This window comes from Peromyscus leucopus, chromosome 7 (assembly GCF_004664715.2).
Source record: "Peromyscus leucopus breed LL Stock chromosome 7, UCI_PerLeu_2.1, whole genome shotgun sequence".
NCBI classification, from domain to species: domain Eukaryota; kingdom Metazoa; phylum Chordata; class Mammalia; order Rodentia; family Cricetidae; genus Peromyscus; species Peromyscus leucopus.
The window spans coordinates 97,709,180-97,737,151 of record NC_051069.1 but is presented as its reverse complement, the minus strand read 5'-3'; the positions used below and the strand labels follow the sequence as shown (position 1 = coordinate 97,737,151).

Below are 27,972 nucleotides of genomic sequence, written 5' to 3'. Positions count from 1 at the left end.
ACTTTCCGCAGGCTGGGCTCAGCCGCGCCTCTAACCCGACCAAGTTGCCTCAAAAAGGATGCCCGGTGCTCACTCGCACTCCGCAGTCCCGCCGCTAAGCTTCGCCAGGGCTTCATCCAGCGCGGCACGCGACTTACCGGTGAAGCGCGGGCGGCACACACAGGTGTAGCCTCCCTCGCGCCGCGCACATGCGCCGCCATTGCGACAAGGGTTGGAGTAGCAGAGGTCGAGCTCAGTCTCGCAGAAGTCTCCGGTGAAGCCAGGGGGGCAGCGGCAGCGCAGACCGGCGATGGGTTGGATGGGTCGGAAGAGCGTGGAGGCCGAAGCCAGGAAGGGCGCAGAGGAGTCGAAGCGGAGCACTGACACGCATTTCATGTAGTTCTCGCAGGGCTCGCGCAAGCACACGTTGTCATCAAAGGGCAGCACGTCGAGCAGCGAGCGGGCGGCCAAGGCGGCACGGCGCACGTACAGTTGCTCCTGCAGCTCCTCGGAGCTGAACCAGGGCCCTGCAGCGCCTGCCCCAGCCCCACGAGGTGCCAGCGCCGAGAAGCTCACGTTGAGCACGGTGCCCCCCACGTCCGTGTCGTTCTGGATGTTGAAGATGAAAACGTCCTCGGTAGGTGTCGCGAGCACTGCAGCCACGCCTTCGAGAAAATGGCCCAGCAGCGGTGACAGGAAGCGCTCTTGCCACATGTTCTCCAGGCGCACTGTCAAGCTGTTGGCCAGCAACTCCTCCGTGATGATGACCACCCGCAGCACACACTGTGCTGTAACACTGTGCAGGCCATCTGCAGGCAGGGGCAGGGACAGTGATTAGTTTCGGGTCAGTAGCTGCCTCTCCTTGGAATACAAGAGGTCTGGGGCCTTTGAGTCAATAGACTGACCCCTAACAAGGCTCTAGAGAGTTTGGGGCTAGTAATCACCATCTCTCCAGCATCAGGTAGTGACTAGCTGCTGCTTCCTACTCCAGCATCCACAACATGAGAAGCTTGAGTCAGTAATTTACCCAGCTCAGGTCTGGCCCCTTAGCACCAGGGAGCTCCACCAGCCCTGTCTCAATAATTACCCATGAGTCAGTACTCTAGGAACATACAAGAAGTTCCCTAAGTGCTCAGTAATCCATACTCCCAGTCATTGTGATCAATAGGCTACCCCCACTAAGGACAGAAGGAGAAGCCAGGACCGCTGGCCATCTATCCCTAACTTCCCATCTTCCTCCATTGCAGCAGAAACAGCAGGACACCCCCTGCAAGAAACAACTGGGGGGCAGGTGTGCCTTTAATCTCAGCACTTGGGAGGCAGAGACAGACAGATCTCTGTGAGTTTGAAGCCAACCTGATCTACAGAGTTCAAGCCAGAACTACATAGTGAGACCCCGTCTCAGAAAACAAAAAAAAACAAAAATCCCAGCACTTGGGAAGCAGTGGCAAGCGGATCTCGGGTTCAAGGCCAGCCTGGTTTACAGAGTGAGTTCCAGGACAGCCAGGGCTACATAGAGAAACCCTGTCTGGAAAAACAAACAAAAACAAAATGAACAAAAAAGAGAGAAAGAAAGAACGAAAGAAGGGGTTCCAGGGCAAGGCTATCTCTTGCCAGTCAACTGCTCTCCCGAGGCACTAGATGAGGTCCTGGACCAGCGAACACTGAATGCAGTTCTCTAGAACTCTGAATCAGCAAGCTCCAGGAATACCATGGACCTTAATGTATACCCACACTGCATCCTCCTCAGCCGCTTTAGTTAGCAAACTGCCTAACACTCTAGGTCTGGGTTCTGTGAGTTCAGTGTCCATCCTGAGATGACAGTAGGGTGCTACTCTGCTTTGTTCATCTCAGATCAAGCCTGTGTTGGGTGGTCCATAAAGACCTGCTGTTGAGAGAACTGAAAGTCAATGAAGATCTCACCTCCTCTGTCAGTGCCAGGAGTCCCAGCTCCAGGGCTGAGACCGAAAAGACTCTCTAAACCTCTGGCACTTCCAGAAGGTAGGATTTCAAGGGTCTTTTCCACCTGATCTTGTCTATGAGAGAAGGGTTTATGAAAGCCACTGGATCTCTGGACATTTCCAAAAGGAAAGGTCCTTGGCCTGCGCTTTGGATAGCAGCATGGGCCCATTCCCTGCCTGGGGCTGTCAAAGTTAGTGCTCTCCCTGACCACTGAATTGAGGGCAGACTAGACCCAAAGTCACCTTTATCTAAACATGGCCATGAAATGAACGAACTTTCTGGCTTTTCCTAGAAACACGAGAGCATCACAAAGAACCTCTGCTCCTTCCTTCTTTAAGGAGAGAGGAGCAACCCCTATATGAACAGCTATTTATGGTTCTTAGAAGCCCTAGAATCTTTAGGATTCTGCAAAGACTGTCCAAGAACATAATCTGAGGTCTATGGGAGATCTTACTGGGTACAGGAATCCACCACTTTAGAGATTCTGGTTTGAACCCTGACAAGATCACTAGGTCACTTGCCTCCCCCGCACCCCTCACCTGTTACGGTTACCAGCATGGAGGCCACTAGTGGGCGGTTGTTGTCCAACTTTCTGCTGAGTCGAAGCTCCCCACTGGTCTGGTTGACCACTAGAAGCTGCAGCTCATTGCCCCTCTCAAAGGAGTAAAAGAGGTGGTCAGAGACATCCGGGTCATAAGCTGGGATACGCCCAATGATGCCTGAGGGGAAAGTGTCAGAACGGTTGGATACATAGTTGTTGAAGAGGATCTGGAAGTTGTTGAGCACAGGACTATTGTCATTCTGGTCAACTAGGCGCACATGTACAGTGGCCCGGCTGACCAGAGGAGCAGAGGTGGCCTGCACCACAATCACATATTCCTGGCGAGCCTCATAATCCAAGTCTATGAGTGCTGTCAGCTCTCCAGAGAAGATGTCCATTTGGAACAGCTCAGGGATGTTCCCTTCCACAATCTGGTACATTATGTGGGCATTGGGGCCTTCATCAGGGTCCACTGCAGTGATCTGAGCCACCACGGAACCTACAATGCTGTTCTCCTTCACCCTCACTTCGAACTCCTCAGCTGGGAAGACAGGTGCATTGTCATTCACATCTTGTACGGTCACCTGGATACTGACTGGAGTCCGAAGTGGGGGCACACCACGGTCCACTGCATAGGCAGTCAGCTCATACACGGGCACTGCTTCCCGGTCCAGCCGCCTCACGGTCCTGACAATGCCAGAGGTGGGCTCAATGGTAAAATCCCCATCCCCATCTTCCCCATTCTGGAAAGTATACTGAACCCGGCCATTGGCATGAGCATCCCGGTCAGTGGCTGAGATCTGCAGAACACTAGTGAAAGGTGGAGCATCCTCAGAGACCAAGCCTGTATAGTGGGAGGCCACAAACTGTGGGGCATTGTCATTTACATCATTGACCATTACCTCCACATACGTGGTGTCTGCTTTCTGTGGGATACCATTGTCCCGGGCAGTAATGGCCAGTGTATACGTCACTTGGTCCTCGTAATCAAGTGGAGCTTGTAGTGTGATGGCCCCTGAGTCTGCATCTATTCGGAACTGGGGAAGGTTGTCTTCCAGAAGATAAGTGATACGAGCATTTTCACCTACATCGTCATCAGAAGCACTGATGACCACCACAGTGCTACCCACTGGCCGATCTTCGTTCATGCTCACTGAGTAATGAGCACTCTGAAAGACAGGCCTGTGTGTATTGGCATCTGTGATGTTGATGTGCACATAGCAGTGGTCATGAAGGGCACGGTCAGACGCAGTAAGCACCAGCTTGAAGTAGCGTTCCTGCTTGTAATCCAGGGGCAGCGCCAGTGTCACCAAGCCCACGCCACCTTGGGTGCTGATAGCAAAGCGGTTCCGGGTGTTGCCACCTGTGATTTGGTAGCTGATGGCACTGTTGGCATCTCGGTCTACTGCAGTCACACTGACCACACTGGTGCCCACGGCTGCATCTTCATTGAGCCGAAGGTGGTACTCTTTCATGGTGAATTCAGGCCGATTGTCATTGACATCCAGCACAGTTACAGTGACACTGGCTGAAGCAGAGAGTGGGGGTGAGCCGTGGTCTCGTGCCTCCACACCGAAGAAGTAGTGTTCCACAGACTCCCGGTCCAGGGGACCACTCACAGAGACCCAGCCAGTGGCACTGTTTATGACAAAGGGTGTGTCTGGTGCTACACCAGTTAAAGAATACTCCAGCCTGGAGTTCTCCCCGTGATCTGCATCCACTGCCTGAATGTGAATGACTGAGTGACCCAGGGGAGCATTTTCCAGGACAGAGACCTGGAAGGGTGTGCTCACAAAGATAGGAGTGTGGTCATTGATGTCTACCACCTGGATGCTTGCCAGGCCTGTGTTGTTGGACAGAGGTGGCCTGCCTGCATCTTGTGCCCGGATTCGCAAAGCGTACTCTCTCTCTGCCTCAAAGTCCAGAGGTGCCACTACCTGGATCTCACCTGTGAGGCTGTCGATGGCAAAATGGCCACGGCTGTTGCCGCTGATGATGTTATAGTGCACCAAACCATTGGCGTCCTTGTCCTGGTCTGTGGCCGTGACACGTAGCACCACTGTGTGAGGACGCACATCTTCTCGCACCTGTGCCACATAGCGCTTCTCGCTGAACTGGGGCGCGTTATCATTCTCATCCAGCACAGTTATGTGCACTCGAACGGTGGCTGAACGTGGCCCAGGCTCCTGGCCCTGGTCACTAGCTTCTACCACCAGCTCGTAGCTTTCCATGTGTTCCCGGTCCACGCGGCCACTGGTGCTGATAAGGCCCGAACGTGGATCAATCTCGAAAGCGGCAGCCGCCTCCGTGCGTGCAGCTGGCGACCCTACAAAGCGGTAGCGCAGGTTGGCATTAGGTGGCGCATCGCCGTCTGTGGCACGCAGCTGCAGGATGGGGTAACCTTCTTCCACATTCTCACGAAGTGTTTCCCGATACTGGGCTTGCTCAAACACTGGCGCGTGATCGTTGCGGTCTGCTACTGTCACAGCCACCATGGTGGTGGCTGAGAGGCGCGGTGAGCCGTGGTCCTGTGCGGTCACTCGAAGGTAGTGGCGTTCCATACTCTCACGGTCCAGGGCGGCCGCCGTGCGGATGAGGCCACTCTGAGGATCAATACTGAAAAGCTCCAGCGAGCGGCTGTTCATGAGCGCCGCCAGCGAGTAGACCAGGCGCCCGGCCTCGCCTGGGTCCGGGTCCTGCGCTACCACGCGCAGCACCGCTGTGCCCGCTGCCTGGTTTTCAGGTACCAGTGTCTGGTAGTTGTATTGAGGAAACTGCGGGTGTCGGTTTGCGGCACGACGGGGACGACCCTGGTTCTTTGAGAGGATTTGCTTGGCTTCAGGGCCAGTTTGGAACCCTGGAGGGCGCGGCCCAGGGCGCTGAAAGAGGAAACGGCGGCGGAAGAGACCGCGGGAGCGCATGCGCTCGGGAGCCGGTTCGGGAGCTGTCCGAGGCTCGCGGGGTGCTGAAGCCGGTGTCGGAGCTGTCCTCACAGCACGTGGTGCTGAATTCTCCCTTTGGTCAGATCCCAAAGAGCCAGGGAGGCAGTCCCGCCGAAGCGGCTCCCTCTCCGTTCGAAAAGTCGCGGATCTCTCACCCTGACCCTTGCGTCGTGGCGCCCACAGTTTCCCACAGCAGCGAGAGGTTTCCACTCTCTTGCGGACGCCTCTCCTAGCATTACGCTGGAAGGACACTGGCCTGGAGCCATCAGGCTGAGCCAGAAGGTCCGAAGGTTGGGGAGAGATGTTCCCCAGAACCGGATCCCCTGGGGACAGAGCCTCGAGCGGCAGACCACCTCTTCGTAAAGGTCCTGTCCGCCCACAAGAGGAGATCTCTGGGTGCCAACATAACAGATAGCCTGGACCCTGAGCAGCCTCTTGCTCCCGACTACCCAACGCCTGGACCACCAGCTCCGCGTCTGGTTGCTCAGGAGTCCCTCGACCGTTCCGGGCGCTTTGCCTACCGACTCGGAGCCTCATGAAGACAGGCTCCCTGACTCCCAGGCCAGACTCTCCATCCTCCCAGACGCCGGGAGGCTCGGGACAAAGAGCTACGGCTCCACTGCCGATCTGCGCTCTTGGCCCAGTAGCAGTAGCTACCCCTGGGTCCCAGCCCTGGTCCCCGCCGCCCCCCAGCTCCTCCCGGCTAAAAGGGAACAAAGAGAGGAGAAGGAGCAGTAGTATCGGGGTCGACGGTCCCCGGAGACCCCACCATAGAGGCCGCCTCGCCATCACCCCCCGCCTCCCGGCACGGCCTCCGCCGCCCCCCGCCCGGGTCCGGGCCTTGGGCCCGCCCCGCCGCTCTGGCCCCCTCCTGGGCCCCTGCCGCCGCCCCGGCCCTCCGCCCCTCGGCCTGTCGCTCCGCGCCGCCTCTGCTCTCTGGGCACCATCTACTCCGCGGCCAGAGCCCCTTTGGCATACAGCCCCGGCTTTTGCCGCCCCCACCACAGCATCCCCGACGCTGCTGCCGCCTCCCGACGCTCCAACATGGCTCCCGGCCGCTCCGATGGTTTGCTCCACCTCCGCCCCGATGCCCCAAACCCGGTGGTACAACCCGTTGCGCATGGCAATTCTTGCTATCGAAGCCGCTGCCGCCATCTTTATTGAGGACAGAAGTGCTGCCCACGGTGCTGAATGGAGCGGGGAGTTTCTCCGCTACTCCATCACCGCCCTCCCTTTCCTCCTAATGCGTTGTTCCTTCTTGGTTTCCCAGCCTTTCTTTAGATTGAGAATCTCGACTCCCTTCCGGAGCACTAGTTCCGAACACCAATTTTGGTCTGAAAATGTCTTGTCATAATGCTCTGGTGTTCTCACCGCTCTGGGCAGCGTTGCCATGTAGAACGGGGACGATAATGACCAGACACCGGCCTTTGCCACTAGCAATAGCGTGTTCAAACAACAGTGTTAGCTATTAACAAGTTTAACTTATGAAACGTTGCAAATATTTCCTTGTTTGCCCCTACAGAGCAGGATCTGAAAATAACCCTCCTGAGGCAGGAAGATAAGCCAACTCTTCTCTGCCTCGACAGTCACTAGCATCTCCCAGACTTGGGGCTCCTGCACTAGACATCACGTCTCTCCAGGCTATGGTTCTTTCCACTGTTCTGAGATGCCACGTGGAACCCAGGGTTGCACCACAGCTGTGAGCCCAGCTTCCTCAGATCCCCGCCCCTCGTCTGCGACAACTGCATCCTTTAACCCCTTGAAGAGCCTGAGAGAAGCTCAGTTCTCCCTAGTTCTGGTTCAATCTAGCTTTCTGTCCAACTCCTGGCACGCGCGCATCTCAACTAACCAATAGGTGGACGTGGCGCAACAGACGTCACAGAATACGAGAGTAAAGGCGGCGCATTCCAATCAGAGAGTCATTGTTTCTATTGGCACAATGGGAGACCCCGCCCCTCTCGGAGGACTCCATTGTATGCGGGATGAAGGAGGGCCTCGCGGGTGCCAAGCTAGCCAGCAGAAATAATCCAAAAGGCGCGCTACACCGGTCGGCCTCCAAACGTGGCATTGGTAACGAGCTGCAAAGCCAGGTGCAGAGCACTATGGCATTCTGGCACCGAGACAGAAGTCAGGCCCAGGACCCCAGCACGCTGAACTGGGTGCGGTTCCCCCGGCTGAGCGGTTACTGCTTCAAATAGTCCAAGAACTCTTGGCCAAGACCTCTGGCCCGCCCCCAGATGGTAGCTATGACATCACCAGCAACCAATCAACGCATTCTCTCGCTCCTCCGTTTCTTTGCTTCCGGGAGGCCGGTCTCACGCGGGGGCCTATCTCACGCGGGTTGTACCCCAAGAGGCTGCTAATATCTGCCCATGGGCTTCAGCTGGGTTTTGGATCTCCGAGTCTTAAGAAGGTATTCAGGGTCAGAGTTCCGTGTCAGGTGCACCATTTGTGAGAGCCGGTGGAGTGTCTGCAGAAGCACTAAAGGATTGCTGTTCCCGACTGGAGGAGAGGGGACCTGGTTTTGGACGTGCCCGCCGGTCTGTGGAAGCTCGTGGAAGGCACAAATCTGAGGTCGAACAAGGAGGAAGAGAAATGGGATCACAGAAGAGGCCCCTGAATGACTTTAGGGATCTGGACTTCCGGTACAAAATGCCTGAGCAGCAGTTTAGGGAACCATCCTGGTTCTTGCCGCGTGGGCAGACGTGCAAAGGCACCGTGGCTGAGGGAAATCGAGTTCCGTTTCCCGCCCTGGCTTCCACTCTGGGTCATGTCCACTACGGATGGCACTCCGTGCGGCTCTGCATGTAACTGTCTCCACTGTTCCTCTTATGGATGCTGCGCTCTGGGGCCTCCCTCACCTCTCTTCTTATACGCACTCACTTCTACGTCCAGCCCATTCCCTAATGCACCTTCTGGAAAAACAAAAATGAGGAGATGGTTCAGCTGGTAAGGGTGCTTGATGCCCAAGTCTGAATGAACACGAGTCTGATCCCTGGAACGCAGATAAAAGTGGAAGGAGAGAGCGGACTCCACAAAGTTACCCTCTGATCTCTGCATGCTACTCCACTCCATAGTAACACGTCCACATTTTCAAATGAAATGTTAATTCTCTCTCTGCTTCTGAGTACAGCTTTGCCCCTCCTTCCCCCTCCACGTGGTTCATCCTCATTCTCTTCTCAATTATTTCAACGACAGGGTCCGCTTAGGGCTCAGAGCCCTAGATTTGATGTTGCTGTGAGGCAAGATAAAAGACCAGACAGCCGAGGAGTGAGGGCTTTAGGTCCTCACCTTTTCCATTAGCCTCAGAATTCAGTGCTATGTACATGTTTAGGACTCTGAGGTCCTGGGTTCAATCAAACCCCCACACCAGAAACAAAAGAAAGAATATTGGCCTAGTGTGGTGTCACAGGCTTTTTTTCTTTTTCTTTTTCTTTTTTTTTTTACGTTTACTTATTTTTATTGGCATATATATATATATATATATATATATATATAATTTATTTAATGCCGAATGCTGTTTATTGAAGGAGGGAAGAGGTCTTAAATACAGGCTTACAACAGTTGTTGTTTTTCAAGACATGGTTTCTCTGTGTAGTTTTGGGGCCTGTCCTGGATCTTGGTCTGTAGACCAGGCTGGCCTCAAACTCACAGAGATCCTCCTGGCTCTGCCTCCCGAGTGCTGGGATTAAAGGCGTGGACCATACCACCTGGCTGTCACAGGCTTTTAATCTAACACTCAAGAGACAGAGGCAGGCAGATCTCTGAGTTTGAGACCAGTCTTGTCTAAGCAGCAAGTTCCAGGCCAGCCAGGGCTACATAATGAGACCTTGTTTCAAAATAAAACAAGCACACATAAAAATCCTATCTGTAACTCCTCACCTCTTCACTGGGCTATACCCAAACCCACTTAAAATGGAATGTGTATCTTTCACCTCTGGAGGTGTACAGAATTGCTGGAGAAAAACACAAAATTCTATTAATTGGTCCTATTTTGCATTCATGACCACAGCCTTAGTATGTTAGAGGGCCTAACCAGCTAATGTAGTAAGGCAAGAAGACCAATTTAAAAATATATATATGTAGTGGGCATATTTCCCAGTTGGTAGAGTGCTTGCTTATCATATAAAGGCTTGGGGTAAATCCTCAGCACAGAATAAACCAGGTGGTGCGTGCCTGTAATCCCAGCACTCAAGGATTCTCAGTTCAAGTCCTCAGATACATAGGGAATCCAGGACCAGTCTGAGCTACATGAGACCCTGTCCTAAAAATAAAATTAAAAAATCCAAGGGAACCTAAGGGTAAGTTGTCTTTATATTTATTTGATTGATTTGATGTGTTTGTATTGCCTGCCTGTGTGAATGTTTACCACGTGTGTGTTCCGTGCCTGTGGAGGTCAGAATAGAGCATCAGATCCCCAGGAGGTGGAGTTACAGATGATGTGAGCCATCATGTGAATGTCTGGAACTGAACCAGGGCCTTCTGCAAGAGCAACAAGTGACTCTTAACTGCTGAGCCACCTCTCCAGCCTCAGAAGGGCAAACTGTTAAAGTAGGCTTAACAAAGTCGTTGGACATGGGGCTGGAGAGCTGGCTCAGTCGTTAAGAGAATCTACTATTACAGAGGATTCTAGTTTGATTCCCAGCACCCACAGCAGGCCATTCACATCTGCCTGTAACTAGCTCCAGGGGAAATCTGATGATTCTGACCTCTGTGGGGATCTGTACTCGTGTACACACACACACACACACACACACACACACACACACACACACACACACAGTTTGAAATAGTAAAAAAATAAATCTTTAAAAATTGTTAGATAGCTAGGCAGTGGTGGCACACGCCTTTAACCCCAGCACTCGGGAGGCAGAGGCAGGCGGATCTCTGTGAGTTTGAGGCCAGCCTGGGCTACAGAGTGAGTTCCAGGAAAGGCTCCAAAGCCACACAGAGAAACCCTGTCTCAAAAAACCAAAACAAACAAACAAACAAACAAAAAATTGTTAGACATAAAGTCAATTTATAAAAATCAATTCCAATTTCTTTTATCTCAGGAACAATTAGAAAATAAAAATCTGGGGTTGGGGATTTAGCTCAGTGGTAGAGCACTTGCCTAGCAAGCGCGAGGCCCCGGGTTTGGTCCTCAGCTCTGAAAGAAAAAAGAAAAAAGAAAAGAAGAATCTAAACTGACATTTACAATAACATCAAGTAACAGCAAATGTTGAGAGATAAATTTAATGAAAAAATCGATTATACATATACAAAACACTTCAAAGCTACTGAAATCATCATAAATGGAAGGAAAGTTATGGCCAAATATTGAAAGTCAATATCATAAAAGTGCCTGCCAATTTTCTGTCAATTGATATATATGTTCAGTGCAACTCCAGTTGAAATCTCAGTGTGTGTGTGTGTGTGTGTGTGTGTGTGTGTGTGTACACTCATAAACTAGATTCTGAAATATAAAAACAAGAATACTTAAGACAGGAGCTGGAGAGATGGCTCAGTGGTTAAAAGTACTTGCTGTTCTTGCTGATGACACAGGTTGAATTCCTAGCACCCACATGGTGGTTCACACCCATGTTTAGCTCCAGTTCCAGGGTCCAACACTCTTCTTTGGCTCTATAGGCTCTAGGCATGCACATGGTACATACACATACATTCAGGCCAAACACACATAAACAGAAAAGTTAAGTAAAAAAATTTTTTTTCAGAGCTGAGGACCGAACCCAGGGCCTTGCGCTTGCCCTACCACTGAGCTAAATCCCCAACCCCACTTTTTCTTTTTAAGAATACTTAAGACAACAGTGCTGAACAAAACCAAAGTTAGGAATTCAACTGCTATTTATTAGATATGAGGTTTGAAAAGCTACTGTAGGGTGTTGGTTTAGGGATAGTACACTACTGTTATAAATCTAGGGAGAGGCATAAACGTGTGACCTGGAAATTTTTTTAGATTTATTTTTATTTTATGGGTGTTCTGCTTGCATATGTGCTTGTGTACCACATGTGTGCCTGGTACTCACTGAGGCCAGAAGAAGGTGTCAGCTACCTTGAGACTGGAGTTATAGACCACTGTTAGCCACCATATGGGTGCTGGGATTTGAACCCAGATCTTCCAGAAGAGCAGCCAGTGCTCTTAACTGTTGAGCTATCTCTTCAGCCTCTGTTTGTTTTGTTTGTTTATTTGTTTTGAGAAAAGTTTCACTGTAGCCTTGGTTGGATTGGAACTTGTATAGAGCAGGCTGGACTCAGTTCACCGAGATATGCCTGGGAGTGCTTGGATTAAGGCTTGTATTACCACTCCTGGCTTGGTTTTTTTTTTTTTTGGGGGGGGTGTTTTTTGTTTTCTTGTTTTGTTTTGTTTTTTGAGACAGAGTTTCCCTGTATAGCCCTGGCTGTCCTGGAACTTGGAGATCCACCTGCCTTTGCCTCCTGAGTGCTGGGATTAAAGACGGTGTGTCACCACCACCCAAGTTTAAAGTAAGGTTATTTAATAGATGCACTAAACAAATGAAAACATCAACAAACTGGAATACATAACAATTAACAAATTCTTATTATTAAATGGCAATGAGAAGGGTGCGGGCCGGGCAACGGTGGTGCATGCCTTTAAATCCCAGCACTCGGGAGGCAGAGCCAGGAGGATCTCTGTGAGTTCGAGGCCAGCCTAGTCTACAGGGCAAGATCCAGGACAGGTACCAAAACTACACAGAGAGACCCTGTCTCGGGGAAAAAAAAAAAGAAGAAGAAGAAAGAGAGAAAGAAAGAAAGAAAGAAAGAAAGAAAGAAAGGAAGGAAGGAAGGAAGGAAGGAAGGAAGGAAGAAAGAAAGAAAAGAAAGAAAGAAAGAAAAGCAAAAAGAAAAAAAAAAAAAGAAGAGCCAGTTAGGAGTGACACGTGCCTGTAACCCAAGCACTGGGGCTGAGAAGGGAAGATGTTATTTGCTGGCCAGGGCTAGATTGTGAGACCCTGTTCCAACAACAGCAACAGTGACAGCAATAAGGAATAGTAACCAACCCACTGTAGCCCTGTGATCTCACAGACTCGGCCTCTTTGAAGGCTGAGATAGAAAAGTCATTCAAGTTGAGACACCATAACAAGATCTTGATGGATGGATGGATGGATGGATGGATAGATGATAGATAGATAGATAGATAGATAGATAGATAGATAGATAGATATAGGGAGAGTTTTACTGTAAGTATAAAATCTAAGGACTCATGTTTAATACATATATAAGTCAATAAAAGATTTACAAATCAATATATACATGGATAAGAGATTTGAATTATTAACATTACAGCTGAAAATAATTGACTAGTCAGTAAACTAATGAAAAGGTGCTTAATGTCTTTAGTCATCAGAGAAATACAAATGAAAAAAATTGTATTAGAATGGTGTGTTGTCCTTCCATCAAAAGAGGGAACAGTTGGGGTGATGGCCCAGCAGTTAAACCATTTGCCATGTAAATGTGAGGACCAGAGTTTGGACCTCTAGCACCCACATGAATATTGGATGGGTGTGGTGCTGCACATAATTCTCCAGCTCAGAGGGCAGATTGGATATCCTTGAAGCATCTAAGCTAATCAGACTACCTATATTACTGAGCTCTGGGTTTGATTGACAGACTCTGTTTTAATGAATAAGGTGAAGAGCTATTGGGGAAAGATGCCCATTGGCCTTGGGCCTCCACCTGAACATGCATCTGCACATATGTGCTCATACATACACAACACATACAGATTAAGAGAAAAAGAAAGATTCTCCTCATTGTAGCCTCAGTTGGTGTCTTTTGAGAACTGAGTTGAGCTCTCCACCCTTCACAAGCTGTGCATGAGTAGCTTGGGGTCCATTGCATCTCCCACATGGACCAGACCTTTAGGGACCCACTTTAGGAGCCATTTCTGGTCCAAGTAATGCCCAGCCCACAGATTCCTACTGTCCCTTCTGCTTCTCCAGCCCATCCAAACACTGCCCTTTATTGGCAGGGAACATGCTTTCTGTTCCTTGATCCTTCTCTCGCCTAGCCACATCCCACATCTACTCTTCCAAGCAGCTGGAGAAGTGTTGGACTTCCCTTCCTGGGAGGAATCTTTTGGTTCACCACAATCTAACTTTATGGCTTAAACTCTATGTTGTGAGATCATCCATCACCAGGGTGTTTGCTGAAGGGGTTTTGGAGTCCTGCCCCTCCCCCAGAATGTTTGGGAACATGACCCAGTATTTATGTAACTGTTGGCTAGGACTTCTGCATCTCTTACAGTCATGTGTAGGGCTCGTTGGACAGTCCTGCAATCTTGGGTGTGGACTTCTTGGAGCTTACATTGTTTATCTGGGAGCCAGCCCTAGGACAGAGGACAGAACAGCCAGCTCTTCCCACAAGGTCTGTGTGTACATCCTGGCAGAGCAAAGCAAATGGCAGATGATGTCTGATGTTCCTGCTTCAGCTTCCCGGGAACCCTCTGCTTTTCACTGAATTATGTTGTCTCCTGAGAACAACAATTTCCTGCCTGTAGCACTCCAGTGAAAAGTCACAGCTGGAAACCAGTATCATTAACTCTGGATGTGCGTGAGTAGGCTGTGTCCCTCCACCAGACGCCTGTGAGCTGAGCAATCTGATAGAGCCAGTGGCTAAGGAGGAACACTGCCTGGAATTCACCAACATTCTCTCTACCCCATAGGTTTCCTCTGAAATGCTCCTGCCTCACTTTCCTGAGCAACGGTTGAAGCCCTACACTGAGCTGAGCTCTGTCTGCTGCATGGAATGTGTGTGAAGGCTGGAGGGTGGGAACGTTTTTCTCTATAGCTCTGCACCTTTAAATTTTTATTTACGTTTAAAAATGTGTATGAATGTTTTGTTTGCATGTCCACTACATTTGTGTCTGGTGCCTGCAGAGGTCAGAACAGGGCACCAGATGCCCTGGAAGTGGAGTTACAGATAATTGTGAGCCACTTTGTAGGTGTTGGGAACCAAACCTGAGCCTTCTTCAAGAGCAGTCAGTGCTCTTAACCGCTGAGCCACCTCTCCAGGCCCTGTATTTAAGGAAAAGGATTTTTTTTTTTTTTTTTAATCTCGTGTGTATGCATAGGTATTGAGTGTGAGTTTGTGCAGTGCCTGAAAAGGCCAGAAGAGGGCACTGAATTCCCTGGAGCTGGAGGAGCTGGTGCCAGGTTGTAAGCCTCCTGATGTGGGTGCAGAAATTGGACTGGGATCCTCCCTAAGAACGCAGGTGCTCTTCACGTTTTAACCGCTGAGCCATCTCTCCACCCTCCTCCACCTTCCATTTTTTAATTACATTTTATATTTTGTGTATGTGAGCATACACAGCAACGTAGCACGTGGCGGAGGACAGCTGGCAGGAGTTGGTTCTCTACCACGTGGGCCCTGGGGATCAAACTCTAGTACATGCTCCACACCTGGCTTTTTACAAGGGTACTGGGAATGTAAACTCAGTCCTTCATGCTGAGGTGGCAAGAACTTTACTAAGTCTTCTCTCCAGCCCCTGCCTTCGGCGGCCTGTTATGATTCTGGGTGTGTGGATCTGTGTGAGGAACAGGGACCTCAGTCAGGGAAGAAAGACCTGAAGAAGCAGACTCTGTTGCTGCTGTCTGAGGGCCTCACTCCCCACTTCCCCAACTTTTAGTGAGAGCCACCATGCTGACCTGAAAGAGAATGAGTTTTTTGTCAATCTCCAGCCTCTAATAATGCAGGAATGCACCCTTAACCCCATCCTGGTTAACACAGTCCTTCAGAATATAAAAATGATAAGATCTCTGAGAAGAGATCGATCAGAGAATCATGGTGGACCAAAAATAACAAGAGAAACAATGCTAATCAAGGCCAGCATGCTCAGGGAGAGCGAGCTGGGAGAAGGGCCTGCTCCACTTGAGACTAACTGTGCAGGGGCAGGATGTGTGAGGCCCTGGGTTCAGTCCCCAGCATGAGAGGGAGGGAGATGGAGAAGGAAAGAGAAGGGGGGAACAGAGAAGAGCTGTAACTGTGCAGGACTAGATAACTTTATTTTTCATTTTTGGTGAGACAAGATCTCACTATGTAGCCCTGGCTGGCCTGGAACTATGTAAACTAGGCTGATTGTGGGTATCCATCTGCTTCTGCCTCCCAAGTGCTAGAATTAAAGGTGTGCACCACCATGGCCAGCAAAAAGATATAAATGAAACTCAAGAGACAGATACCTACAAGTGTGTCCCAGGGTCACTTGGCTGACTGGGCCCTAGCAGGCTGGATAGGACCCTTAGGACCACAGAGGCCAGTCCTGTCAGGGCCCATCACTTCTTTGGACTGCAGATGTCAGTATGAGGTCCTGAGGCCCCGTGTGCCACACTCATCCCCCCCAGGATCATACAGGGAAGCCCGATTCCTGATGCCTAGAATTTATTTCTGAAGGAGAGCTGTAGCACATAGGAAAATACACATGGCTTTCGGTCTACTTTTTTTTTTTCCCCAGAGAAAATAGATTCTGTCATTGGCTTTCTGAGCACCATCATCCTGTTCCATGAGGTTCCAGGATCAATGGCCTGTCTCAAAGATCCCGCTTTCAAGGCAGCAGCCTAGCCAAGGCCTCTGGGGTTGAAAGCAGGGGTCTGGGGGACCACAGTCCCTAAGCGGGTAAGGGCTGCACATGAGCAACACTCACTGCAAAGCTAAGGCAAAGAACAGAGCTGGCGGGAGGGGCCTCCCCTCTCCCTAAGGACATGGCTTCCTGAGGCTCAAGACTCAGACCAGGCAGTGGGTAGGGATGGCGGTGGCCCAGCCTGGAGCAGCAGCAGGACTTTGGGTATGCACATGGGTATGGGGGGTTGGGTGGCATGCTGAAGAGGCAGCTATCAGCACACAGAGGGTCTTCAGCTTGCACGTTTCCTCTGCCCCAATACAGTTCCCAGACTGTGGTCCCCAATCCTACACTTGGCCCCTTACACTGACTCTACTTCAGGTAAGGGGCCCGGCTCAGGTCCCTTCTAGTTCTTTATCCCCTCATAATGTCTGTGCAAAACGTTCTTAGAGCAAAGCCCCTGAGTTCCCTGCACCCTGACCGGGGCTGCAGAGAAGGGAGGAAAGGGAGGTGCTAGCTGGGGACCTCTCCCAGCTCTGGGAACTCCTTGTACATCTCTTGGACAATCATGCGGTCCATCTGGCACTGGGGTGAGGCCTCTTCCTCGGCCAGGATGCGCCGCAGCGTAGCCTGCAGGTCTGAGAGCCGATGACGGTGCTGCAGGTAGGACGTGGAGCGAACCACAGAATGCATCAGGGAGAGGTACTCCATGCGCAGCTGTGGGAAGAGCAGATTGGCTCAGAGACCCCCGGAGAAGGACTGCAATCCCCTTCAGAGAGGGACTGGCCATTACTGCCCCGTGGGCTCTAGGACTACAAACCAGCTTGTACTTCTCAAATACCAGAACTGCATCTCTAGGACCTAGAATGCAGTCAACACTAAATGGCTCTTAGAGCTGTTGAATAGTGAATAAATGAATCACTCCAGCCACAGAGTTCCAGAATACGGCTGCCCTGGGAAGTCCTGCCAGTCCTTTGGTGCTAGGTCCCCTAGATACCATGCATGACAGTCAGAATCCTTGGCTTCCCGCTCTGTCTCTTGCCCCAGAAGATCTTAATTACACCCACAACTTCAACAGTAATCCGCTCTCATACATACACCTCCCGCAGACCTGTCCTGTGAGTGCCCAACAAGAATATCCAGTTGCCTGCTTGTCATCTCCTGCATAGCTCAGACGCCTCAAATCCACGCACCTTCCACCAACCCCATCATCTTCCCCCAGCATCCCCAGGGTGAAAGGCTTCCCATGTTCTTTGCTCTAGGACAGAAACATTGCTTTGATCCACAAGTTCAGGCCCAAATGCATGTGTCCCGATCCCCGTATCCAATCCCAACTTTCTCTGCAGTGTCTGTTCTCCTTGTCCTGCTGTCTATCTTCTCTCTCGAACCTGGGGGGGGGGGTCTTGTGCTTTCTAAACCCCGTCTTCTGCTCTCAGCACCCACAATTCACCTGTCTTCACTAGAAAGAACAGCAGAGCCCACCACTGCCTGTCCCCTGCCTCATCTGCTCATCGCTTACAGTGGTCCGTTCTCTCTAATACGTGGCCCATTTCCCTATGCTTACTGGAGAATCCCCCCTAGGTCAGGGCACGTACCAGCACCTCCACCTTTAAAGACCCTTCCTGATCCCACAGTGTCTCCTTTTAGCACCTGCCTCCACTTTTTTTCTGTTTCCCTGTACAGAAAATTGGTGACCTTCACTGACTGCTTCCAAGTCCTTCCTCACTTCCACTCCGCCAGTAAATTAATAATTTCTCACACTTTCCGTTCAGACTCGACCCTCCACTGCACGGGCTCTGCCGGGCCAGTCACCACTGGTGTCCACGCAGCAGATGCAAAGGCTAACTCTCCGCGCCACCTTCTCCCCGCTCCAAACACATGGGCTGTGGATTGCTCTCGCTCGCCAGGTTTTGTTCCTGGGTTTCTCCTTCTTTGAGCCCTGCTCTGTCAGAGCTAAGGTCCAAGTTTCCTGCTGACTCCATCTAATATCCCAGGTGACCACACGCTATCACAGGCTCTCTGTCGTATTTCTGAACAGACTATTCCAGCATGTCTCTAGTCCCAACTTACCCAACGCCTCCCTGATGCCCTGGCACCTGAGTATCTTGCAGTTACCCCCTAAACAGTTTGTTTATTTTTTTTTCAGTTTTGGGGACTGAAGCCAGGGCCTCATGTATGCAAAGCAAACTCTATCACCTGAGCTATCCGCAGTCCTTGTCTTCAATCTTAACCCACTCAAAACACAACTCTCCCCCATCACTCACCGGCACTCCATCCACCCAGCTGCTCAACACCAATCCAGGAGCAAGCCCTGCCAGGCCCACCTCCAGCACAGCCCAAACCGGTCCTGTTTCCCCACCCACGCCTGCCACGGGCTTCCGGGCTCCCAGTCAGCCCTCACACAGGAAGGCAGTGAGTTACTTCCTTTTCTGAGAAGCAGTCCCAAGGCACGGAGGGCCACAGCCTCAAAGGCTCTGTAAAAACCACTGCGTCACCTGCATCTTTCCCACCCCGACGCCCCAGACAGCCTGCTCCAGACTGCCACACACAAGGCTGCCGTGGGTTCTGACACAGCTGTCCTGGCTTCCGAGTGGCCTTCCACACTACCTGCCCCCCACCTCCACCAATGTCACAGTCACCCCACTTTGGTTACGATGTCACTCAGCTCCCACGCCCCCTGCAGCAACCTCCAGGCACCTTGTCTCCAGGCGACAGGTCCGCAATCTGCCGCACAGTGATGTCAATGAGTGCCATCATGTCTGTGTGGTAGAAGATGGAGGCGGTGGCAGTACTGCTGAACACGTCCTGCAGGAACTTGAGGACCGAGTGTGGTGGCTGCGGCTCATGTCTGAAGATCCGCACAGGGTCATCTAGAAGGCAAGGTCACAGGAGTCAAGGGGGTCCTCGTTGGGGTCCCAGAGTCATCCCGGAGGACTAGAGAAGTCAAAGCAGGGGAGGTGAGGGGGTCACAGGGCATCGGCGTGACATCCATGCAGACTTCTAGGCTCTCACCCCCTCTGTTCAGAAGCAAAAGCAGCTTCTCGGAGAAGATCTTAACGTTGGTGTGTTTGCTCAAGGCAGCCATGATGACATTCTGGTCAGGAGCTGAGGGAAGACATGGATGAACATGGGTGAGAGGGTAGTACGGAGCCCACCAAGCCCCACCCGGGTCAGCCACCCTCCAGACGGGCTCACCCCACCTGTCAGGTGCAGGTTGAGAGCCAGAAGCAGGTTCATGCAGAGGTCTGGCAGCTGCTCTGTGGTGTCCAATGGAAGGCCGTCCTCAACGATGCTTAGCAGAAACTGGGCAAAGGGTGTGCCCAGGTGTTCTGAAAGAGGAACATAAAGAATCTGCTGTGGTGGTACTGTGATCCCCAAATTATTGTGCACACTAATAAACTTATCTGGGGTCAGAGAAGAGAACAGCCACAATATTAAACATAGAGGATAGGCAGTGGTAGCACACGCTTTAATCCTAGCATTCCAGAGGCAGAAATCCCTCTGGATCTCTGTGAGTTCAAGGCCACATTGGAAACAGCCAGGCATGGTGACACTTTAATCCCAAGAAGTGAGCTTTTAATCCCAGGGAGTGATAGCAGATAGCAGAAAGATATATAAGGTGTGAAGATCAGGAACTAGAAGCTGGTTAAGCATTTGGCTGGTTAAGCATTTGGCTGGTTAAGCATTTGGCTGGTTAAGCTTTCAGGCTTCTAGCAGCACAGTTCAGCTGAGAGCCATTCGGATATGAGGACTCAGAGGCTTTGAGTCTGAGGGAACAGAATCATCTGAGGAATTGGCGAGGTGAGGTGGCTATGGCTTGTTCTGCTTCTCTGATCTTTCAGAATTCACCCCAATACCTGGCCCCAGGTTTGATTTTATTAATAAGACCTGTTAAGATTCATGCTACAATCTACAGACTCAACTCTTCCTTGCCACACAATCCAGCCTCCTTGGCTTTCTGTGAGCCTTGGGAACACCCTCTCCTTGTCAGGCTGTAGTCAGCAGGCCTCCAGGCCCTTGGGCCCGGCATGGGTCCTGTCTCCAACTCATCGGCAATCTGCACACTTACCATAGTGTGCGTAGGGCACTGCCTCTCCCATGGAGAAGACCATGGCCAGGACGAGAGCTGAGTAGCAGAGCTTCTGGTGGTCTAGGAGGGTAAGGTAGGCAGTCAGCAATCCCCGGAGTGCCAGGCATCCCCAGCAGGTGGCAGGAACACTCTCCGAGGGGCAGGGAGCAGCCCCCACCCCACCTCACCCTGTGTGTCGGTCTGCATGTCTCGTGCCAACTCCACGGGCAGCACGGATGATACAAGTGTGGAGATGATGGCTGCATCGAGGCTGCACATGGCACCAAAGCATTTGAGGAGCAGCAGCCGCAGCGATGCTCGGTGTTCCTGGAGGAAGAACCTGCATGCTCAGTGCCCTGACTCCTGCCCACATTCCTCTGGACCCACTCCCTGGTCTCATACGTACCATTTGGTAATAGGCCACCAAAGCCAGGACAGACTCAAACTCATTCCTTTTGCACATTTTTTTGCAAACTTCAGGGTCTGCATCAGTCTGTAGAGAAGAGAAAGGAGAGTCACTCAATGTGAGATGAACATGTGTGGGCAGAAGAGACCTGAACATTAAAGATGGATGGTCCCTACCCCATACCAGGATATGCAAGAGTTCTTCCAAATAGCAGCGGATGACATCCTCATCCTCATACAGCGCCCAGCTGCGCTGCTGGGCGTCATCCTTTCTTCGAGCTAGATCTGCAAAGATCACCTCGAGTCTCTGCTGGTCGTGGCAGACCTGGCCTGAAGGTAGGGCTGTGCTCAGGTCCTGGGGGAACAGGGCAAAGCATGGCTCAGTAAGATCCCTGCACATCACCAGCTCCAGGAGCCTCCAAGGCCTGGGCCCCTAAGGCTATCTCTGAACTGAGGTCCCACAAAGTCCACACTGGGCAGGGCAACTCCAGTCTCGACCTCCTGGTACAGGATCCTGCTTAAGACACAGCTGTGGGAATCTCTAACGTCCTGACTCTCACCCTAGACCTGGATGAGTAGCTCCCAGGAGGCAGGCATCGACTCTGTCCCTCCCCGAATGTGACTCAGAATCCTCATTCCCGTTCTACACGGGATGCCAGCTGCTATGCCCAGGCATACACATCACTGGCCTACTGCCCTCTACTCACTCCAACCAAAACCACAGGTGGAGCCTAAGGAAATACCTTTGGCTCATCCAAACCCCAACAGGTAGTCAGCACTCACCACCCCCATCCCTTCTCCTGACCAGTAACCTCCAAGACAGGGTCTGTCTGTGTAGTCCTGGCTGTCCTGGAACTCACTCTGTAGACCAAGCTGGCATCCAACTCAAGAGATCCACCTGTCTCTGCCTCTTGAGTGCTGAGGTTAAAGGCGTGCGACACCACAGCCAGCACCAGTGTCCTAATTTGGACAAGGGACCACAGCTATCCTGAAATGCCCGCATCTCACTCACTACCATCCAAGCTGGCAGCTAGCTCACCAAGCACCCTTTTCCGTACACTTCCGAAGCTGGCAAGGCATTGCTCTCACCTCTGGCCTGTGTCGATTCTTTCCCTGAGCTCAGAATCCAAAGCCAGAAGGAGCCCCAGCAGACAGTGGGGAACCCCTCCAGGTGGCGGGGGGCTTGCCCTCTTCCCACTCATCCTGGTCTTAGCGCCTGCCTCAGGCCCACCTGCTCCCATACCACTGCGCTCCAGCCATGCCAGCCACCGTCTTCCAGTTCCTCCTTCCTGTGAGCCACGCTCTGTCCTGCCCCTTGGTCCTTGTCCAGGCTGAGCCTCTGTCTAGAATGTTCTTCCTCCCTTTCTCTGTCATGGGTCAACTCAAATGACCCAGCGCAACGAAAGCCAAGAACCAGGCTTGGTGTTGAACAAATACCTGTCACAGACAGCCTGAACAAACGTGTGAGGGCAGGAACGGGGAGGGACTAGCAGGCTGGCTGAGGGTGGAAGGCTCCTTGGCCATACTGCCCACCCTCACCTTGCCCTCTACCAGCGAGAGGAGGACCTGCTCCATGACAGGAGAGCTGGCCGGTACGGAGGCCTGTATGTGACCCACCACGACACCAATGGCCACACGACATAATTCATGGCTCAGGCCGGTGTTTCTCCGCACGAGCTCCATCAGCTCGGCCCCAATGGTCCTTGGCACAACTGTCTCGGCAGCTGGCTTCTCCTCTGTGGTCTCCAGGCTCAGGGCATCCAGCGCTTCCAGGTCGTCAGGGGCTGAGTTTGTATCGGCTGCCACCTCCTCTCCAGGGGGCTCAGGGGATGGTGCCTTGGAGGGAGAGGGCTGGGCCTGGGACACAGTGGTGTGGGCACCTCGGCGAGGTACAGGTGGGGGTGTGGGTGAGCAGCTGGGACCTAGCTCAGAGGGGCTGGAAGCAGTATAGAGCGTGTCCACGGAGGTGCTGCTGACTGACGAGCCGCTGGACATAGAGCTACCCCCAGAGGGTATTGAGGTGCGGCCACCTGTGAGCAGAAAGTAAATGCTATGCTGGGGAAACCCATTGGGGGGTCCCATGCTTCCCTGCTCAAAGACCCTGACCCTAGTACAGGACCCCCCCCTATCCGCTCACCAAGCCTAGAGCCCCCAAGTGCCGGAACCCAGGGACTCTAGATTCCCCCCAGTTCAGAACTGCCATTGGTCTACCATGAGCAGAGCAACCACTCCAAGCAGAGCAGACTCCCATCCCAGACACCCCAGCCTGGCCCCTCTCACCGCTCCCTGAGATCACCAGGGCCTCACGATCGCGGCGCTTCACTGGTGGGGGGGGCGTGGCAGGTGCTGCTCGGCGAGGCTGTGGTGGGACCTGAGAGGACACAAGTAGGATTGGGGGAGGACAGGCTGCTAGCTGCCCCTGTGGCCCAAGTAGACCCCTTGAGTCTCCAGATAAAGCCTTAGTCCCACACCCTCCTTCTAAAAAGATCCCTCACTCCTTACCTGGTAGAGGGTTCCATCCGTCCCAAGATGCTCAGAACTGGGCAGGCTGTGCTGCCGTTCAAAGCCAGTTCGACAGACCCCATTGGGCTGCCTGGATACAGCAGCATCCAAATGGTGGTCACTGGTGGATGAGGTCATAACTGAAGCACTGGAGGCTGAGGGACCCCTTCGAGACAATGTTTCTTTCCGGTGATGGATCAGCTTCCTGACAGAGACACAGACATACCATGGCGGGGGGAGGCTCCTCCCTACTCCTGAAGTCCTCACTTGGTACTTGTGGGATGCTGGGCCCTCACAGTACAGGCCCCTCACACCTCCATCTTTCTATTCCATTCTGTGGTACCTCGCACTAACCCTAGTTCTGCTCCTACAATATCTCTGGCCCTATGAAGAAGCCCGTCCACCGCCCACGCTCAAGGGAAGTGGTACCTGCCCCTCCCGGACACTCACTGCAGGACTCCACGCTGCTCCAGGCTGTACTTGCCACCGTCCCGCATGGCTGTGTTGTGCACAGCCTCAATGGCCCGGTCAATTGCTTGCAGGACATCTTGCTCCATGCCCTAAAGGTAGGTGGGCAGTTAGACCTGGGGGCCAAGTGGGGTCGATCAGCCCAGACCCAGCCCAGGCTGGAACTAGGTAGAGGACCCACTCTAGCTGGAGCCTAGCATTCTGGATACTAGCAGACAGCCAAAATGGAATCTGGAATGAAGTACTCAAACAGCATCACTCAGGGCACAGGGTGGTCTCTGTGATGGTTCTTTACACTTAGGGACCCCTCAGGATTTTAGCTCATACAGACGCTTGGCACAGGCATTTCTGAAAACTATAGGTCTGGAATGAAAGCACAGAAATCCCAGATTGGGACCAGACATGTACACCTAGCCTACCCTTGGGCTTGGCTCGGAGCCCAGAGTGAAATGCCAAAAGGAAGACTCCAGTGTCTAGAATCCTTAATCAGTCACTCTGGATGCTACTGATCCTTCACAAAACCAAGGTCACACTCCAAAACAGCTTCTTCCCCATAAAGCCCTTCCAGACAACGGGGAGGTAAGGGATCAAAACGACCTTCCCTTTCATCCCCCTAAGCTGTCTACTAGCTTTTCAGAACACCTCTGGGCAACCACTCTGGGCTTGTGGTAAATTAAGGGACTTGAACGACGACAGGCTGGTTCCTGGCCTGTGCTGTCATTCTCTGTAACCCAGGAGTCCGTTCTACTCCACTGTCTGGCGTGGAGGGAGGTGTGTGTGACAGCTGTGGGCTCCCAGGCTCCATGGCCCCCCAGGCTCCATAGGAACCCCAGCGCCGAAGTGAACACACTCCAGAGTGGAGTTCTGTTGTTTGGGTGGGCTGGGTGGCGGCCGAAGCTGGGCTGGAACTCACAGTAATCCTTCCAAATGCTGAGACTGTGGGCGTAAGCCATCATGCTTAGTTCCAGAGTGAGTTTATGAAGCTTCTCTGATGGGGTCAGCAAAGTCCTTCATATGGGTAAGGGGTACAGTGGTGGAGGGTTGGTGGGGCAGAAAGAGTAAATGCGTGTATACACAGATGCTATGACAGATGTGGAGACAGAAGCCCCAGACAGAGGCAGTGAGGGACAGCAGGAAGACTCAGCTCCACAGCAGAGTGGGAAAGGCTGAGGAAGAAAGATAAACGCCAGGTAGAGTAAGAATGAGACAGAGATGAGCAGAGACCATTCCTTCCCAAATTCCCAGCCCACTGGCCTGGCTGAAGCAGGGGCTCCCAGGCTCTGAGGAAGAGGGAGGACTTCCCCTAAGTCTCCAATAAGACCCCAGTGCTCAGAAGGCTGAGCTGGGTGGGACACATTTTAGATCCACCTGCCCTTGAGTCTCTCACCTCCAGATAAGAGGAGACTAAGGGTCCGTGAGGAAGCCCTAGAACCCACCCCTTTGGTAAGACCAGACAACATTTCCAACTTTAGCACATTATTCCTGTCCTCAAGTGGGCCTGGACAGGATGTTTCCAGAGCTAGGGGCCAGGGCAGGGCAGGAGTCTGGCACCAGCCAGGCTGCCTTGGCTCTCCTTCTTCCTACAGTCAGGACGGATTAACTGGAGAACTGCAGCACTACTGAGGAAACAGGAACTGGAGCCACAGCCTCCGCTGGAAGGAAACCAGGCCATCTTCAGAACAGGGGAAGCCATGGAGGAGGCTCCCTTCCTCACAGCTCCCATTCCAGGATGGAGCTCCCCAGATTTCAGAGGAAAGAAAAGCCAAGAAGTCAAGACTGGAGGCTTGGAGAAGTGGAGGCAGTTACCAGGGAGCATTGTCAGCAGGGGCCAGGGGCCTGGGTTCCAAAAGGGTTCGGGAATAGTCCTTGGGTAGAGGTTGAAAGGTGACTGAGTTCAGAATACAGAGGTATTACAGGAATTGGGTGTCGAATAAGGGATGGGAGTGCCTATGACGTGGGGGTCCAAGTGTGTGGGTAGGGGTTGGGGCTGAGAACCTGGAGGGTGGTTGGGGAAACAGGTGGTGTATGAGATGATACAGTGTCAGTGGAGGGCATGGTGGTCTTGATGTAAAGGTGGAGGCTCCAGATGGTGCGGGGAGGGAGCAAGAGTGTGGAATCCCAGGGACTCAGTAAAGGGGAATAATAAGGACTTGGGATCTTAGGGACTTGGGTAATGGACTGGAGTCTCTGGGTCCAGCTAAGGACTTCTATTTATATGAAGGCTCTGATTCTGCACACAGGGGAGCCTGGAGTGCCAGCCCCAGAATTAAGCTTTTTATAGGCCTGCGATGAGCTGTCATAGGCCCAGTCTTTGATGGGTACTGATGGCCCCTGGGGTCTCAGTCCTTAAGGCTCTTGGGACTTAAGGTCAGATTCTCAAACTCCCTGTCTGGTAGAAGTCCTGAAGAAGCTAGCTGGGCTTCCTGGATCGGTTGTGCGTACCGGTGAAGGGGTTCGGTCGAGAGGCCTGGCAGGGAGGGACACACTCACCTGCAGACGATGCAGGTAGGCAGGCGGCACGTACCCCGTCTCGCCACTGCGCGCCCGTGCAGCTAACCACCAGTGCGTGCTGCTACGCTCCAACACCAGGAAGGTCTCGCCCGCAGCGAACGCCATGGCGTTGGGCTCCGCCGAGCGGAACGCATACAGCGCACGGTACATGGGGCCTGGCCGGGCCGCGCCGGTACTGGGTACGAGACGGAGGTTGCGGTGCCGGGAAGCCAGGCCCGGAGAGCCGCGCCGCGCTGCGCTCGCCCCGCCCCGCCCCGTGACACGCCAGGCGTGCGCATGCGCGACTGCCGGAGCCCCGCCCCGGGAGCGAGTCGGCTCCCGCACTGGAGCGCCGCGCCCCCTGGCGGCCCTGAGAGGTTCGGCAGGGCGGGGTGCTGCTCCAGAGTCTCTTAGCTCCTCAGACCTCAGACTCAAGTCAGGTAATTCCCGGTCCTAGCTGGCTCTTGGGGCCTTCCTCCTCCTTTCCCTTCTGTGGTGAGAGTATTGCTTTTCTTCCCACCTCCTGAGGAAGGCGCACAGGGCTTGCAGCCCGTGCGTCCCCGGAGATGGGGATGTGGCGCTTTGCTTTGAAGAATACTGATCAGACATTTGGAAGTCCTTCGCGGGAAGTCTAGGCCTCACAGTGCCTTAGCACCAAGTTTCTTCTCTGTCCCTGAGGTGGTGGGCACGTGTGTACTGTCCGAAATGCATCTTTGCTCTCCCTTCAGCCACACTGGCTTCCTTCCTTCCTATCCTGAGTCTTTGCACCTGTTCTCGCTGCTTGAGCGCTCCCTTCTGGACCCCGCTCCAACTTCTATCAGTCACTGTTTTGTTGTCACAGAGGTCTCAAAGTCTATGACCTTGAGGTCATATTCATTCCCCCCCCCTCTCTCTCTCTCTCTCTCTCTATGTTGCTGTCTGTGTGTGTGTGTGTGTGTGTGTGTGTGTGTGTGTGTGTATCTCCCGTTTTTTTAAAGGCAGTAGTTATGTAACCCTGTCCTCCTGCCCCAACCTTACAAATGGCCCTTCTGGAAAAAGAAGGGGTGAGGAGCTAATGGGGGAGGGATTGAATTCATGGGGTTTGGAGAACATGCAGGAGGCAGAGGCTGGAGAAAGATCAGCCTGGGCTTCATAGTAAGACCCTATTTCAAAGAAAAATCATCCTTGATCTTCAGCCCAGACCTCTCAATCTTTGAAATCCTTGCTATGCCCGAGTCCCAGGTGAAGAAGGCATCAAGGGTCTCCCCTGAAAGCCTAACTCTAGGGGCACCGGACATATACACCATCAAACTTAAAGCTTTTTGTTTTTATTTCTGTAACTATGTAGACCAGGCTGGCCTCGAATTCACAGTGATCCACCCGCCTTTGCCTCCCAAGTATTAGGACTGAGGGTATGTGCCACTACACCAAACCTTTTTTGGTTTTTTGTTTTGGGTTTTAGACAGGGTCTCACTATGCAACCTAAAACTAACAGCAATCCCACAGCCTCTGCCACACCTAGCCTCCACTAATCTGTTTTTAGACATAGTAGAGGTAGACCAGTGGGGCCTGAGAGCGGTCGGTCAGAAGGAAGGTCCAGCTGAGACAAGCATTTGACATCCAGATCCTGGCTTCTCCATACCAAATCTGTTTCTGCCCATTTTTGACCCCTTTTCCCTCCCCCTTCCAGAAGCTCTCCAGGCACACAGTAGTAACTCGGGGGGGGGGGGGGGGGGCAGTACTGGCAAGTCTTTGTGAAGACAAGACTGGAATGACTATGGGGCTGTTGAGGAGGAGCAGTGGCAGGTGTTGGAGCCAAAACCACCCTGTCCAAAACTACATGTCCTCCACCTGGGCTCATGGCTACCAACAGACCAGAGACCAGTGGCTACTTGAGACCCCAACATGGGGTCCAGGGTATCTCAGATTACTATGTCCAGCCAATTAATTACTTGCTGCCAGCACAGAAATCAAGGACCCAAGTATTGAAGCGCCTGTGTGGGGCCAATTGTACTTTTGTGTAAGGTGGTAGAGACCCAGCCAGCATAAACCAGTGACCTGG

General features: G+C 52.5%; 2 protein-coding genes and 1 long non-coding RNA gene across 8 annotated transcripts in view; 1 reads left to right on the top strand and 2 right to left on the bottom strand.

Annotated features, from left to right (window-relative positions):
* Celsr3 (cadherin EGF LAG seven-pass G-type receptor 3) overlaps window positions 1-8,783 on the bottom strand; it is a 29,320-nt gene extending 20,537 nt beyond the window's left edge. For 3 of the 5 annotated variants that reach the window (XM_037207933.1, XM_037207934.1, XM_037207935.1), the window contains exons 1-2: window positions 2,481-6,249; window positions 138-788 (exon numbers count right to left, since the gene is read on the bottom strand). In XM_037207933.1, coding sequence (XP_037063828.1) covers window positions 138-788; window positions 2,481-6,213 — 4,384 coding nt within the window. In that variant the 5' untranslated portion in view covers window positions 6,214-6,249. Of the gene's footprint in view, window positions 1-137; window positions 789-2,480 lie in introns of all 5 variants that reach the window. The other 2 variants (XM_028886931.2, XM_028886932.2) reach the window with 1 other exon arrangement.
* Window positions 8,784-13,350: 4,567 nt separating this feature from the next.
* Window positions 13,351-14,267, top strand: LOC119088434. Its single transcript, XR_005092104.1, has 2 exons — window positions 13,351-13,991; window positions 14,108-14,267. It is a non-coding gene; the product is annotated as an uncharacterized LOC119088434 (long non-coding RNA).
* Window positions 14,268-15,802: 1,535 nt separating this feature from the next.
* Window positions 15,803-26,209, bottom strand: Nckipsd (NCK interacting protein with SH3 domain). Of its 2 annotated transcripts, none has more exons than XM_028887018.2 (13): window positions 25,932-26,209; window positions 23,424-23,533; window positions 22,974-23,178; window positions 22,752-22,842; window positions 22,011-22,501; window positions 20,656-20,826; window positions 20,473-20,559; window positions 20,255-20,393; window positions 20,067-20,147; window positions 19,198-19,326; window positions 19,010-19,102; window positions 18,695-18,867; window positions 15,803-16,714 (listed from the first exon to the last, which is right to left on the bottom strand). In XM_028887018.2, exons 1-13 carry the CDS (start codon window positions 26,100-26,102, stop codon window positions 16,511-16,513), a joined length of 2,145 nt encoding a protein of 714 aa, XP_028742851.1. In that variant the 5' UTR covers window positions 26,103-26,209; the 3' UTR covers window positions 15,803-16,510. The 2 variants fall into 2 exon arrangements, with proteins under 2 accessions (XP_028742851.1, XP_037063827.1); XM_037207932.1 differs by having other exon boundaries at window positions 16,511-16,714; window positions 23,424-23,557; window positions 25,932-26,018.
* Window positions 26,210-27,972: the final 1,763 nt, after the last annotated feature.

What these genes read in the sequence shown, in the direction of transcription:
- Nckipsd (XM_028887018.2), bottom strand. Translation starts at nt 26,102, where the DNA reads ATGTACCGTGCGCTGTATGCGTTCCGCTCGGCGGAGCCCAACGCCATG. An exon ending in TCTCGCTGGTAGAGGGCAAG is followed by an intron (nt 20,827 to 22,010) that starts GTGAGGGTGGGC and finishes CTGTTCCCCCAG; the next exon opens with GACCTGAGCACAGCCCTACC. An exon ending in ACCTGTCGCCTGGAGACAAG is followed by an intron (nt 16,715 to 18,694) that starts GTGCCTGGAGGT and finishes CTCTTCCCACAG; the next exon opens with CTGCGCATGGAGTACCTCTC.